Source organism: Notothenia coriiceps, unplaced genomic scaffold (assembly GCF_000735185.1).
Source record: "Notothenia coriiceps isolate Sejong01 unplaced genomic scaffold, NC01 NC01_scaffold00025869, whole genome shotgun sequence".
Classification (NCBI taxonomy): domain Eukaryota; kingdom Metazoa; phylum Chordata; class Actinopteri; order Perciformes; family Nototheniidae; genus Notothenia; species Notothenia coriiceps.
Window position 1 is genome coordinate 45,213 of NW_011358570.1, and position 13,868 is coordinate 59,080.

Sequence of the window (13,868 nt, forward strand, 5' to 3'; positions counted from 1 at the left end):
TTTGTCGTGTTTTAATATAAAAGCTGCATCAGATGTTTGTTGTATTCACATTTTATTACTGATGTGTCGTTCCGATATTGCATGTATGTGCTTTAGAAAGAGTTGTCCAGAGATACTGTAGCTTCACTATTCCCCAGGGAGTAAAGTGAGAGACAAGCAACACAAGACAACATTTAAAAGTAAAAACAACTACTTGATTTACAATAAGGTCTTTCATTCGGACTCATCGGAACTATAATATAGTCATGGGTATAAATCTGTCTATATTCGTTTATCAAAATGCACATTGTATTCTCGTGGAATTAATATTTCATATCCCCTCTATTATAGGGTTTCTGATGTATTTACAGGATCATACATATTGCTTAGTAAAGATAAAGAATTGGAGTACACAATATGTTAGGTGGGACTGGAATACATGTTCGTCTAACAGACTACTGAGCAGACTTGTATATTATTTTATAGTGTTCGAACAAACATATCACTCAAAAAAACGTCGACAATAAATGTCAATGTTTAAAGATAATTATGATCAGTTGATTTTTCGTTTAAGATCAAAGAAACACGCAGGTAATTGAACAATGCAAACGACATTTACAGACACCATAACACCGTCATTCAAACGGACGTTAATGTTGATTTGAGGTAACATAAGTGTGCAACTTTTCATTTGAACGTAATAAGTTTAAATATGTTGTAATTGACACGTAATCTTCATTTCTAAATTTGTACGACTCATAGCAACCGCCATCTTCCCATCTCTTCTCTCTGCCAACAAACATAATAACAACTAGCTAACGGAAACTGCTCTAGTGGATTTACTACCTAACCACAACGGGAGAGAGAAATCAAATGTATGAGTACGATACAATTTATTGAGTTGTATTAGATTTTATTGAAATAACTATTGTTTTTACGGTAATAGTAATGTTGGTTTGATTTATAAGGACCATTGAGTTAATTACTTATTATATTAAAGAAACTGCATAAACAAAACCCCCCATGAAGTGAAATAGCCCATTCTAATGACGTAGTTCCCTTTTCGCTGAAATAAAACCATTTTTGTAGGCCGTACATGGTGGTTTAAAATATTTCGCATCGTGGAAAAATAAATACATTTCCTTCTGTTATTCTTACTTCAGACAAGAAGAGCTTCGTGCTTACGTTGGATGACCCGCCCACGTTATTTTTGACGATATCGCGTTGTTAGGTTTGTTAACGACGGACCCTACGCAGTTTTCATTAGGAGGCACAGTTGAGCGCTCGTTCGGTGTTGACGACACACAAACCCGCGACGAACAAAGGAAAAGGCTGGTGCACGCTTGTTAGTGCATTTGGAGAGTGATATTATACAACAATTCAGCTAAAACTCACCATAACGACCTTTTTGTTATGGGATTTTAACTTTATATATTTTTTTATCGGAATAACAAAACAATTGGCTTGATCATTCAGTCTTGTTAGCAGCATCGGCTAACGTTAGCTTTGATTGTGGACAACTGGTAAGCTAACTGCTAACTTTAGCCTTATTTTCATTCTAGCCGGTACTTTTTAGTTTTTGGCACAATGGCTGAAGTATATATTCGAGTGGCTGAGGAGGAAAATGAGGAGCCAATGGAGATTCCGTCCGAGGACGACGGTACTGTTCTGCTTTCAACAGTGGCGGCTCAGTTTCCAGGGGCTTGCGGCCTACGCTTCAGGAGCCCCGTGTCTCAGTGCATGAGGGGAGTGCGTCTGGTGGAAGGGATCCTACACGCACCAGAAAACGGATGGGGGAATGTCGTGTTTGTGGTGAACTATCCGAAAGGTAGATATGGGCACCTAATATTTAATTATCTTACATAACACTTAATTCTAACAGGTGTTGTTAACGGTATTTATAATTCATGATGTAGCTTGAGAACACTGAAAATAGATGACAATGACGTGACCTGTAGTTTGTTCGTCCACGCCCACGAAGTGCGCTCTAATGACACTAAATGATTTAACTAATATACAAGTGGAAAACCTAGATCACAAATCAACAGCCTCTAATGTGCAATTACTATTTTATTTAAACGTATGGGAATACATTTAGTCAAGCGTTGTAGTATCTTTAGCTAATGCGTTACTCTACTCTAAGAACTGCTTAGTCGTTTAAAAGTAAATGATCTGAACGACACATACAAATATGGATTTAGGGAGATTAATTTGATAAATGTAAACCTGAAAAATTCACCCCCTCTTAGGAAAAACCGTCCTTATTAACACAAAACAATCTAATAATGCAAACTAAGAACATGGCATTTGTTAGTACTAATGGGGTTCAAGCCAGCAGCATTTGAAGCCTAATTTAATTTATTGTTCACTGTCCGGGTGATCAGTATATCTGTTTATTTCAACTGTTAATCTTTATTATTATTATTATTTACACAATCATAACATACGATTGTTTTTATATATGTCATACATTACTCACCCTGGATTTTTTTTATTAAATATTAGCAGGATAGTAAACAAATATTTTCAAACCAGTGATCACCCAGTAGCTATCTGGCTAAATTACATTCAATTTCTCTGTGTGTTGGTCACACTTCAGACAACAAAAGGAAAATGGAGGAAATTGACGCTTCATCTGCCGTGAAAATGAAGAGAGGGGATATGAAAACATCGGATCTGATTGTACTGGGCCTTCCTTGGAAAACATCTGAGCAGGACCTGAAAGACTACTTTGGCACATTTGGAGAGGTCATCATGGTTCAGGTATAACATTAGTAACAATAGTGAAATACACATTGCCCTGGGTTGTATGATTGACAACAGTTTTTTATTCCTCAATGCTTGTTTTTAACTTACAGGTCAAACGAGATGCCAAGACTGGAAACTCTAAAGGTTTTGGCTTTGTGAGGTTCACAGAATATGAGGTTCAAGAAAAGGTTGTGTCCCAGCGCCATATGATTGATGGAAGATGGTGTGACTGCAAGCTCCCTAACTCAAAGGTGAATCTTGTAATAGCCATGTATCAACCAGCATATATTATGTAAATAAAAAAGGTGTTAATGTTGACACAACTCTAACCGTAACCCCTTTGTTTACAGCAAGGGCCCGATGAGCCATTGAGGAGCCGGAAGGTGTTTGTAGGCCGTTGCACAGAAGACATGACCACTGACGACCTGAGGCAGTTCTTTATACAGTATGGCGAAGTCACAGATGTCTTCATCCCAAAGCCATTCCGTGCTTTTTCCTTCGTCACATTTTCAGATGATCAGGTACAATGTTACATTTTTAGAAGAACTCATTGTTGTAGTGGTACCACTGCCCTGATGACCTGATTCATGTCTTTATTTCCCCTCACAGGTTGCCCAGGCTCTCTGTGGAGAGGACCTAATAATTAAAGGTGTCAGTGTTCACATCTCAAATGCTGAGCCCAAACACGGCAATAGGCAGTTTGATCGCACAACGCGGTTTGGAAATGGTTTCGGAGCTCAGGCTTTTGGTAGCAGCCGTAGCGGGGCTAGCGGGGGCAGCGCTAACAGTAGTCTGTCTAATTTTGGTTCCTTCAGTCTGAATCCGGCTATGATGGCTGCGGCCCAGGCAGCTCTTCAGAGTAGTTGGGGGATGATGGGAATGCTAGCTAGCCAACAGCAGACAGCCACCCCAGGCAGCACCTCTAGTGGAACTAGCTCCAGCAGGGACCAGAGTCAGTCCTTCAGTGCGGCCAACAGCAACTACGGCGCCAGCTCGGCCAGTCTCGGCTGGGGAACAGGGTCAAACTCTACAACCAGCGGTAGTGGGTTTAGCTCAGGGTTTGGGTCCAGTATGGAGTCAAAGTCATCTGGGTGGGGTATGTAAACGAAATGTCTGTATGGTAAGTATTGTGACAGAGATGAGTCTTTTCACATTTTTATTTCTGGTTTTATTGCGTATCTGACAAACGTAACACTTTAGTGGAAGATGTTTTGTACATTTTGAAAAAAAGCTAAAGATTTAATTTAGAAAGTTTTGCAGTGAGTTGTTTAGCAGGATGTCTGACTAAAGTGCTATTTTTGACGTCTCATTTGTTTGTATCCATTTCAACTGGATTCTCTAATGCATGTATTGTGAAATGTGATATAGCCATTTTGAAAAAAGCATGAATGTTTATGGATCACCATCATGCGGCTTTGTCACCAACCTAAAAGGCAATCTTGCATTGGGAAGAATCTGGTTGAAACCTAAATGTTTTAAATGCAACTTTATTTGCAGTCAAGTTCTGTGGAAAAGCCTTCATTGAAATCTCTTCTGCAGTTCACCTCTCTTCCATTTTCCTGTGAGGAAGCTCCTCTATGGCAGCATTCTTGGGGTGATATCGGTATCATTCTCCCTCTTCCCACCTGTAAATGCTATGCCATCAAAGAACGGCTTCACTCCGCATGTTCTAAGAGACGGTGGGTGTTTTCACTTTTATCCACTTTTAAATGGAGAGAACTGCGCAACTGACATTTTAAGAACTGATGAGTGCGATTGAGGATGGCTTGTGACGAAGAGTGAAGCGATGAGTGAGCGAACGGAGAGACGCGTGAAACGGACTGGTTGTGCAGTGAAAGAGCCCAATTTGATTGCTTTTTGAATGTGTGAGTGGAAGCTGCGGATGCTACGAGCATCTCCCCTAACATGGACATTCTTTAAGTAGTACTTCAAGATTTTTTTTCTCTATCTTTGCAAGTTTTCCTTACTCTTAAGTATGTTGATCAAGTGCAGAAATATCAAAATGTAGTGGAATGTTGTGATGGATATTTGTATTGCTTATATTATCTGATTTGAATGATGTATGGTGTGTGATTTCCTGTTCTTGAACTGATCTGTAAGTGAGTTCTTGATGTGGATGACATCTGCTGAAGACTCTGGGGGACGCGAGTGATAGTGTGAGCGTGGAGTGGTGTGTCCAATAGTTCCCAGCAGCTCTTGTGTTGTTTGTGAGGTGTTTGAAAAAAAAAAAAATGTCAAATGGAGGGAGTTCTCTAATAAAGTTCATTTGAATAGATGCTTAGTTGTAAAATAATTGGGTCGGTTTGTCAAATAAAAAAACATCTAATTCGATTCACATATCTAGGGACCTTGGGCTCCGCTGGTCGAGGTCTCCGTTTGAACCCTGACTGAAGTCTGTTCTGAAGGACGAAGATGGAAGTACCAATACTTTCAGTGTGTGGCCTTCTCAGACATGGGGTAGTACCAGTCTTTTTGCTTTTGCTGGCTTGTCGGAGTGAATGATCCCCTTTGATTATCCACAGCAACTTTCAAGGTTAGAGGGATATTTTAAGATGGGTAGTGTGTCATTGTCTTCATTTTAAACCCAACTGGGTGAGCTCAGCAGTCTGGCATCATCCTTCCAAACTATCTATTTTCAGTAATTCAGTTATTGACATGTTTCTGAAAATAAGGGACTTTTAGATGGCCTTATAAACCTAGCAACAACTGTATACAGTACACCTGTAGCTCTGGTCAGAAATAAGTTAACCTCAGCTATAAATTATACTCTTCGATAGTTTCAAACATTTATTTTACATTGACAGATGTGTTGACTCAAGTTTAACACCGTAATGTAGTCCATAATATTGTGACCTCTTTTAGGTTTTATCCTCACCATTTGCATAAGAATGTACTACAGAACAGTAAAATATAAAGGTTATAGTTAAAGAGTCAACGAGACATTTTGTAGATTCTATGACAGATGTAGATTTCTTTAGATAATACAGGCATACCTATTAAGTGATCAGTGTGCACATTCAAAATAGTCAACTGTACTATTACATATTTTAGTTTAAAGAAACAAGGCAGGTACATCGTTAAGCAGAGTTCTGCCAAATGCACACATTTAATTTTGTCACAGGACAGATAAGTTATTTATAAAATGCCTTAAGTGTAGAGTCCCCATAACATTAAATGACAGCCTTGACACTTAAATTATTGCTAATAGCCTTCAAGTTTATTTTGAATGTTGGGCAGAAGTGAGACACTGCAGGGCTGCCTGTGTCCTTTCCTTATTCTTTGCTCTCCTCCTCAGTGTCTCTGCTTTTCCTCTTCCCAGTACTCTTCTTTTCCTGGTTCAGTTCTTCAGTTTTCTTTTGTATGTGGATGGACTGAAATAAATAAAAGCAAATTTAAAACAATGTTTGCTGTGTGCTGTAAAATATATACATACCCCTACATAGGTTGAGTATAATGCATTATGTTTATATGTGCTTGCTTTAAGGTAACTAGACATAACAATACATGACCAGGTTCTGTAGGGTTCCCCAGTGGAAATAACTCACCAATGCTGTACTGCGACGGGCTATGAGCTTCACATCATCTGAATTCACTGTGCTTCTTTTAGCATGTCTGAAAGTAATGATGTAGATTGGAGGTTTTATGTAAAAGCTTTTTTTTATAAATCAAAGTTCAGTAGGCAGATAACCCATTGATTTGTGGTAAGAAAAAATATATTTCTCACCTTGCAAAGGCCTCCAAGTCTTTAGCAAATACATCTGTAAAAAGTGAGCGGATGTAAAGTTTAGACTGACTTATTGAAAACAGTTATGGTTCAAACTTGTAGAAATGGTTTGTTAACCTCTTTCACATACATGTGTCTATTGTTGAAACGAATCAGTACTCGTAAACAACAGCAGTCTCCTAATCTGAATATGGTTTTTTTAAATGAGAAAAATGTATCTAAATTATTTTTAGTCAAACTCAATTACTAGCAAAACAGCCAATTCCAGAATTTGGCCTAAAACCTATAAAGGAGGTTATGCTTTTCAATTTAACATTTATATACTGTGTGTGTAGAAAATGAAAACCTTTGGAACAAGTGGAATGTTTTATGACAATATTCTGGACACCTTACAAAAACAAGTGTGTGGCAGCCACGCAGAGACCATCCTTTATTGGAGCTAACAAAGTGAAGTGGACAGTAAACTGGCTAAATGTGGATGACAGGGTTGTGTGGCACTAATCCATCTCTACTGTATATCTACAATAAGAATGGCAGCTATCCAATGTGCATAAACAGGCTTTGTGTTCTACATCACTGGACTTTAATTTATATTTGTGTGCATTTAGGAATTACTAAAAAAGTAAACAAAATAAAAGAACTACTGTACCAAACTCCTCAGTTGTACCTCTGGTGGACACATATGTCAGTAATGGTGTGATAAGTTGATGGAAAGACAACAAACACAATTGGTGAACTGTACAAACCTTGATTTTTTTTTTTGTAGAACATTAACCCTGCCTATTTAAAGATGCAATACAAATGCCATAGTTAATACTTTTTAATAAAACATATTTAATGAAAGAAAATCATAGTTTATGATTCTGAGTGTATGTCATAACACACAGTAAAATAGTCATTAAATTGTTATAACAATCCAATGCATGTCTTAGTATAGTATATCATTAAAAAAAGATATGTCAAAGTATAGTATGTCGTTAAAAAAAAAGGATGCAAAAAGTTTAAACTGGATTAACGCCAGCTTTATGACACCCACCGCATTGTCTGAACGCTGTCTCGGCTATCGCTGCTACAGCTTGTCGGCTGAACCCTCTCCGGTTGTCCTCTCCCGTCATCTGGCACAGGCGACCAACGGTGAAATGGATTGCTGCCTTTAACCTCTGAAATTCAAAATACCAACTCGGATCACAAAAAAATCAAAAGTATGTTTTATGTGTGGCGCTGTGCCTCAGGTTAAACCATAGTACAATGGTTGCCGGAAGGGTCCTCCCTGTATTCTTCGTATTATATAAAATACAAACGTGTCATAACACTATGAGAGATTGCCTTCATAGTTCCTTTTACAAACAAACAAAAGACAGTTGGATGTTTCAAATGCAGTTTAAATAGTAAAAACGTTCTCTGCCAAATTCAAAAAACAAAATCCAATTAAAATGTTTTATTCGCCCAGTATAGTAATTAAATCTGCATTAAAATGGCATTAAGTTTGAGTCACCAAATGACATGATATGCAATCTAGTGCGAAAAACTGAAATGATCACATCAGTATTCAATACTCTGTCTTTTGGATCTTTTTCAACAGCTTCCATGTATTAAGAACCAATACAATCTACGCAGCATTAGGACACACCTCTTTTTATTGGATGTTAGTGCAATTTATTATATTTTACAAGAACATTGTAATGATAATCTAATAGTTTTTTTTTACTAAAAAGTATCACTCAGAATAATTGGTTCTATTTATCATGACCCAGTGACTCCAGCTTTATCTACTAGAAAAAAAACAAACATTTTAAATTTTTATTTATTTATTTTTTAAAATTCGATTCTAGTGCAGCTTCTACCTTATGTGAATAATTATTGGAAGAAAAAAAATCTTATTGAAGTTTCTTGGATTTTTTTTAGGGTCCATGACTTTTGACGTTATGACTCCAAATCAAGGCAGAATTGTATTGACGGTCCCTAAATGTAATCCTGTTATTAATAGCGAGGGCTCGGATGTGAGCTAACAGTCTTCTGACAGCAGACAGTCTGAGAAACTCAGGATGAAAACCGTATTTATTTTTTGTGGAAAATCCACCCTAGAATACTAACATCACCGCGGTAGTAGGTATAATGTGATTTATGTATTAGACCTAGAGTACCACACATTGAAACTCTCGTTGATGTGTCAAAGAGGATAAACTGTGCAACATAGGACTATGTGAAATACACACACTAACGTTAATATTAGCCAAACACAGACACATCAAAATCACTTTCTCACCTGCTGAGTCTCATCTTTATCATCAGACATTTTCTTCCGGAGAAACTTTCGACCACAGCTGTTTCAACTGAGTGACCGAGTAAGAAAATCCTACAAAACTAAGGTCTGTCAGACAGAAACACGACTTAAACAGTGTTGTTTGGCACATGAGCTGAAATAAACAAAAACTCGCGGTACAAATTCAACAGCATACCAACAACTCCCGAGTTTAACTCGATGCTTAATGTACACCACCCCGTGTGGCCCGGAGGAGGAACTGCAACGGCGAGGCATTTGTATAATATATAATATAATGCTTCCGTGATTTGTACCCACAACTTTCCCTTCATGAAATTAAAGAAGCGTCATACTATATTTAGCCTCCGGGCACATGCTGTATTTCTATATACTTAATTATAAAATAATAGTAATCCCATTTTCCCAGTGGAGAACACTCTTATGGTGCAGCAGCTCTGTCATAAATTCTACCTTGACAAATGTTACATTTTTGTGGACAATGTTAGGAATACTTCAATTTAATTATATACTACACACAGAGGTATTTTGCAGTGGTGTTCTTGACTATTGCATAGAGAAGTGTTCCTTATTTTGTGACCTGCTTACTTACAAACTATTTACAATTTGAATAAGGCAGAATGTTAGAAACACCATCATAAAAAATTGAACTTTATATCAGAACAGTTTTATCAGACTGTATTAGATTGTACAGATGTACCTAATCAAGGTCAGGTCAATATCAAACACACACATTTGCAGTGTACACAAATAGTTTGTATGGAAGCCATTTATCCTCTTTTTTCTTAAAGTCCTGATGACTATTGATACAAGTTTGAACCTAAAATGACAACGTTGTACTGTTAGATTATTGCCCAAAGTATGTCCCTGATCATTTTCAAGACTTTAAACCAGTAAGAACCAATTATTTCCTCATCGTACTTCTGTGGGCATAAATGTATCACACACTGACACACACTATTTTCAAATGCCATGCTCTTTATTGAAAGGGTGTGTAGAAAATGCTGCTTTTTCATTTCCTGGAAACACAAATGGAGTAGGAAGTCTGATTCTTTTGAAGACACATTCAAAGAGTCCTTTTATAGATTTGCTTGCAGACTTGATCCTCACAAGTAAGTTCCTAGGAAGAGAAAACATGAAGCTGTTAACATTTCCATCATTTGTAAATTGAGCATAATTACCATTCATACATGTCAAGTACTGTGCTATAGTGATTTGTAACACAAAAATAGATCACCTCCTCATCAGTTCTATTGAAATACTTCACATGATAGCAGCAAATAAAAGACAGATATAGAATAACTATAATTCAGGCCAAGTTTTTAGTATTGTCAGTATATTCCATTTGTTATACTTTAGCTTTTTGCTCTACCTTTCATTATTATATTTTGAGTAAAGAATAATGTTTATGATTTGAAATAAGAAGCTCAAAACCCTTTTTGGAATATGTTAACTTTGCTAAGCTGCATAACAGTGTTCAGAGGTGTTAAAGGTAAAAAGGGAGTCCACCAATTAATATAAATATAAACATTTCATGCGAGAACATTTTGATAAAAGACAGTAACTGGCACTAAGGGGCCACCCGAATAAAATAGTCATACCAGGTGTAGCTCGTCCCCCTGCATCCAGTGAGTCCACCCCCGGTTCTTCTTTTCTCCTTTCTGCACACACACCAGCTTATCATTCTTCCAGTTCACCACCGACTGATAGAGAAAACAAAAAAGATATACAAGCACAGCAAAATACATTAGGGCGGTGTTGCTTTAATACATGTATATAATGCATGCACATAATCATCTCAATGTGTTCAAAGTTTTTACCTGAACTGTCCTGTTGTCCAACCCTTTTGTCACCTCTTTGATCTCTTCACCAATTTTGAATGAATTCTCATAATTTCTGAAAGTGGTGAATGTCCGGATTATGAAGCAATCTCCGTCTTGCTTAATCACTTTCTGGGGCTTCAACATCGAGGCAATCTTGCGTGTTGCAAAATCAATGCCTGTGTCAAAATGAGAGGAGCTTGTTGAAATACACCCTGCTACCACGTGCCCCATGCTCTTATCAGATTTAGTTTTTACATGTCGCAAACAGGATTTTATCTTGGATCAAACCAGTGCCACAAAACAATCCATGGAGAGACAGGATTGTGAAAATACTCAATGGAAAATATAACTGCAAAATGCCATGTAAAAGTACTGATGTAATTGTGAATTTGCCAACATTTTTTGAAAGTCCCCTCTATATGTGGATGCACATGGTGTCATCATTTATTTATTTTTAATTTTGCGGAATAGCAAATCAAAGTTCTTCCTTTTTTTCCCCCTGACAGATCAGCTGTGTATAATCAAATGTAAATATGATTAAATGTCCACATAGCACTCTCCTGGTCATTGACAAAAAGGAATGCACACCGAGGATGGATAACGTGTTTTTCATCTAATTGAGAACAAGTTTCAATGACAAGAGATAAACTACACAGTCAATTATACATGAGGGTTCTCTCATATCACAATAAAATATTAATGAAATGCAGAGTTTGTTTCTTTTGGTATTCACTTACCAAGTGCGACCATGTATGCTTCAGAGTTGATGTTGCTGACAACGTCCCACGTCCCGCTGTAGTCGACAGGCATCTTTGGAGGTTTGTTGGACTCTGGGAGACTCATCTGCCCATGCATCTGAAGTAAACAGCTTTATAGTGTAAGGGTTGATTATTCATTGTGTGTCAATATGGGGCAGGGGTGATATGTTGTAAACTGCAGCTATTTTGGACAAATACAAAGGAGGAGCACTGAAGGCTGGAGCAGGACCTTTTACCCATAATGTGAGGAAACTATCCTGTTCCTGTTAGTACAAAAGCCTCACAGCTGGGCGTCATTCTTACTTCTTATTATAGTGCATCTTTAATATTCCAGATGGTCCTTTAAAGCATTGTTTTTCAAAGTGGGGGCCCCGACCCCCCGGGGGGCCGCCAGGGGGGGTCACACAAAGTTTGAGGGAAAGGGGAATCTTTTTCTTTTTTTAAAGTTTCATTTATTTATTTTTTGTTAGATGTTATTAATAACTACATATCTATCAATCTATGTGTTCTTTGATGCCAATCTTTTAATAGTTTTTGTTTTTAAATCACACGACCGCCCTTCAAGCCAATCAGAATCGAGCTGCCGCCACTGAGAGTGAAACTGAGTATCTGCTCAGCTTTTGGAGCAAGTGAGAGCTAGTGAATATTTCGCTCTGCAGCTGGATGAGTGCGCGGATGTAGCAAATATTGTTGTTTATATATTTGAATATAAATATGTTAATTGTTCATAATACTGTTCAAAATTATATAATATTATAAAGACAGAAATCACTTTAAAAATGCTTTAAAAACATGTTTACTGTTGTACTGTTTAATGTTGTGTTAAGAATGTTTATAACAGAAGACATGTAATGAATGTAATGACATTACATTCATTACATGTAATGAATGACAAACAAAATATAAATAAAAAAAATGTTGAGAAGAATAACTGATTATTAATTATTAATACAAATATATATTAAGAAAATGTATTAAGTTATATGATTAATTTGTCATATTCTCCATCATAATGTACTCATCATTTAAAAAAGAAAATTGCAACAGGGGGGGTCATGCTATATGGGGGTCCTTGGCATGGCAAAGTTTGGGAACCCCTGCTTTAAAGCATGCTTTGACCTTAAAAACAACAACCTTACATTAAAGCTTTAATGTTAAGCGTAAACAATATGAAGTAGAGTTGCAACTATACGTTGAATGGATTGGTCAAAGGACAGATAGATAATTGGCAACCGTTTTGATCATCAAGTTATCATTAGTAAGTTATTTTTCATTAATAAAACATGGATGTTTTCAGCATCTCAATTATGGAGATTTCATTTGTTTGTTTTTTTACATTAAACTGAGTATGTTTAGTTTTGGGGACTGACAAAACAAGACATCACTTTTGGACATTTTGTACCAATTTCTGAAATATTATAAACCAAACAATGAATCCATTCATCTACAAAAGAAACAGCACATGAATTATTGATGAAGGTATCATTAGTTGCTCTTCTATCATGCAGCAGAGGTTTCTGTAACACAAGCCTTCCTCCTGCTCACATTTGCAGCTACATCCAGGAGTAGTGTTACAGTAAAGTCTGCTGGAGTGTGTATCCTCCATGTTTCTCTACATGCTAATCTTCGTGGCGTATCATAGCAGCCGGTGGATACCAAGGAATCAGAGGCTAAAATTGTAAGTGCTGTTTCCATGAGTCATGTTTCTGTTTTGATCTGATAGAAAAAAATGCAATGTACATTTATTCAAACGCAGGGTGTTTTACTACTGATGTTTTATTCCATTTGTAGTCAGATAGTGAATGCAGTGTTTGCAGCTCTTGTCCTGGTCCCTCAGTTCTACGTCATGGCAAGGTAACTATAGGTCACAGGTTATGGCACCATGAGTCATTTGGAGAAAAAAAAAGAAATGTTGCATTAATCATCGTACGTGTTTTGTTGAAAGTCCAAAATCCTCCAGATACTGCAGGCAGCCGCTTCTGAGCAACCTGTCAGCCTCCATCGCCTTGTCCTTCATCGCTACAGGTGAACCCATGCACATCAGACACATCTCTGAGATGTTCACCATGTGGTGGAAGAAGTATTCAGACTCTTTACTTAGCAGTTCTTATACCAGGCTGTAGGAATATACCACAACAAGTAAGAGACCTGCATTCAAGATCTGCCTTAAAACCTCTTCAGCCCCAAGCCTGTTTTTCAGGTTTCAGGCTCGAAAATGACATTCGCAGAACAAATGACCAAATCTTCCCTTCTAAAAGGGTTACATTAATAATCTTTTTTCTCAAAGTAATGATAGACCTGTGAGTTGGATGTAGAAAAGTCAGAATCAATATATATATTTTAAAGAAAATTCAGATTGAACATGGTAAAAAACTGTAAATTATAGTGTCCGTCCAAAAGATATTTTGTACTTATAGTGAAAACTAACCTTGGATGATGGGTTAGTAGACTAAAAGCTTTAGGAATCCAAAGTACAACATATAATAAGTACCCTGTATCAAGATTGATGCAAAACAAGTGATATTTGACCTTTTTAGACAGATTTAGCAAAAAAA

At 37.1% G+C, this 13,868-nt stretch overlaps 3 protein-coding genes across 5 annotated transcripts; 1 reads left to right on the forward strand and 2 right to left on the reverse strand.

Moving 5' to 3' along the window:
* The first annotated feature begins 1,076 nt into the window (after window positions 1-1,076).
* Window positions 1,077-5,159, forward strand: tardbpb (TAR DNA binding protein b). Of its 3 annotated transcripts, XR_799539.1 has the most exons (6): window positions 1,077-1,807; window positions 2,567-2,742; window positions 2,838-2,978; window positions 3,078-3,248; window positions 3,337-4,406; window positions 5,072-5,159. XR_799539.1 is itself a non-coding variant. In XM_010783836.1 (5 exons), the coding sequence occupies exons 1-5, from the start codon at window positions 1,567-1,569 to the stop codon at window positions 3,829-3,831; spliced, it is 1,224 nt and encodes a 407-aa protein (XP_010782138.1). In that variant the 5' UTR covers window positions 1,077-1,566; the 3' UTR covers window positions 3,832-5,004. The 3 variants fall into 3 exon arrangements, 2 of the variants coding, with proteins under 2 accessions (XP_010782138.1, XP_010782139.1); XM_010783836.1 differs by lacking the exon at window positions 5,072-5,159 and having other exon boundaries at window positions 3,337-5,004; XM_010783837.1 differs by lacking the exon at window positions 5,072-5,159 and having other exon boundaries at window positions 1,078-1,807; window positions 2,579-2,742; window positions 3,337-5,004.
* Window positions 5,160-5,799: 640 nt separating this feature from the next.
* On the reverse strand, window positions 5,800-8,994 carry cenps (centromere protein S). The gene is made up of 5 exons (XM_010783838.1): window positions 8,718-8,994; window positions 7,488-7,611; window positions 6,452-6,485; window positions 6,273-6,339; window positions 5,800-6,098 (listed from the first exon to the last, which is right to left on the reverse strand). Exons 1-5 carry the CDS (start codon window positions 8,745-8,747, stop codon window positions 6,000-6,002), a joined length of 354 nt encoding a protein of 117 aa, XP_010782140.1. The 5' UTR covers window positions 8,748-8,994; the 3' UTR covers window positions 5,800-5,999.
* Window positions 8,995-9,690: 696 nt separating this feature from the next.
* rbp7b (retinol binding protein 7b, cellular) lies at window positions 9,691-11,413 on the reverse strand. Its single transcript, XM_010783839.1, has 4 exons — window positions 11,293-11,413; window positions 10,553-10,731; window positions 10,334-10,435; window positions 9,691-9,852 (listed from the first exon to the last, which is right to left on the reverse strand). The coding sequence occupies exons 1-4, from the start codon at window positions 11,408-11,410 to the stop codon at window positions 9,799-9,801; spliced, it is 453 nt and encodes a 150-aa protein (XP_010782141.1). The 5' UTR covers window positions 11,411-11,413; the 3' UTR covers window positions 9,691-9,798.
* Window positions 11,414-13,868: the final 2,455 nt, after the last annotated feature.

What these genes read in the sequence shown, in the direction of transcription:
- tardbpb (XM_010783836.1), top strand. Translation starts at nt 1,567, where the DNA reads ATGGCTGAAGTATATATTCGAGTGGCTGAGGAGGAAAATGAGGAGCCA. An exon ending in TGTGGTGAACTATCCGAAAG is followed by an intron (nt 1,808 to 2,566) that starts GTAGATATGGGC and finishes CTCTGTGTGTTG; the next exon opens with GTCACACTTCAGACAACAAA. An exon ending in GCAAGCTCCCTAACTCAAAG is followed by an intron (nt 2,979 to 3,077) that starts GTGAATCTTGTA and finishes CTTTGTTTACAG; the next exon opens with CAAGGGCCCGATGAGCCATT.
- rbp7b (XM_010783839.1), bottom strand. Translation starts at nt 11,410, where the DNA reads ATGCATGGGCAGATGAGTCTCCCAGAGTCCAACAAACCTCCAAAGATG. An exon ending in AGCATACATGGTCGCACTTG is followed by an intron (nt 10,732 to 11,292) that starts GTAAGTGAATAC and finishes ATTTTGACACAG; the next exon opens with GCATTGATTTTGCAACACGC. An exon ending in AGGGGGACGAGCTACACCTG is followed by an intron (nt 9,853 to 10,333) that starts GTATGACTATTT and finishes TTCTCTTCCTAG; the next exon opens with GAACTTACTTGTGAGGATCA.
- cenps (XM_010783838.1), bottom strand. Translation starts at nt 8,747, where the DNA reads ATGTCTGATGATAAAGATGAGACTCAGCAG. An exon ending in GACAGCGTTCAGACAATGCG is followed by an intron (nt 6,486 to 7,487) that starts GTGGGTGTCATA and finishes CACTTTTTACAG; the next exon opens with ATGTATTTGCTAAAGACTTG. An exon ending in CCCGTCGCAGTACAGCATTG is followed by an intron (nt 6,099 to 6,272) that starts GTGAGTTATTTC and finishes TATTTATTTCAG; the next exon opens with TCCATCCACATACAAAAGAA.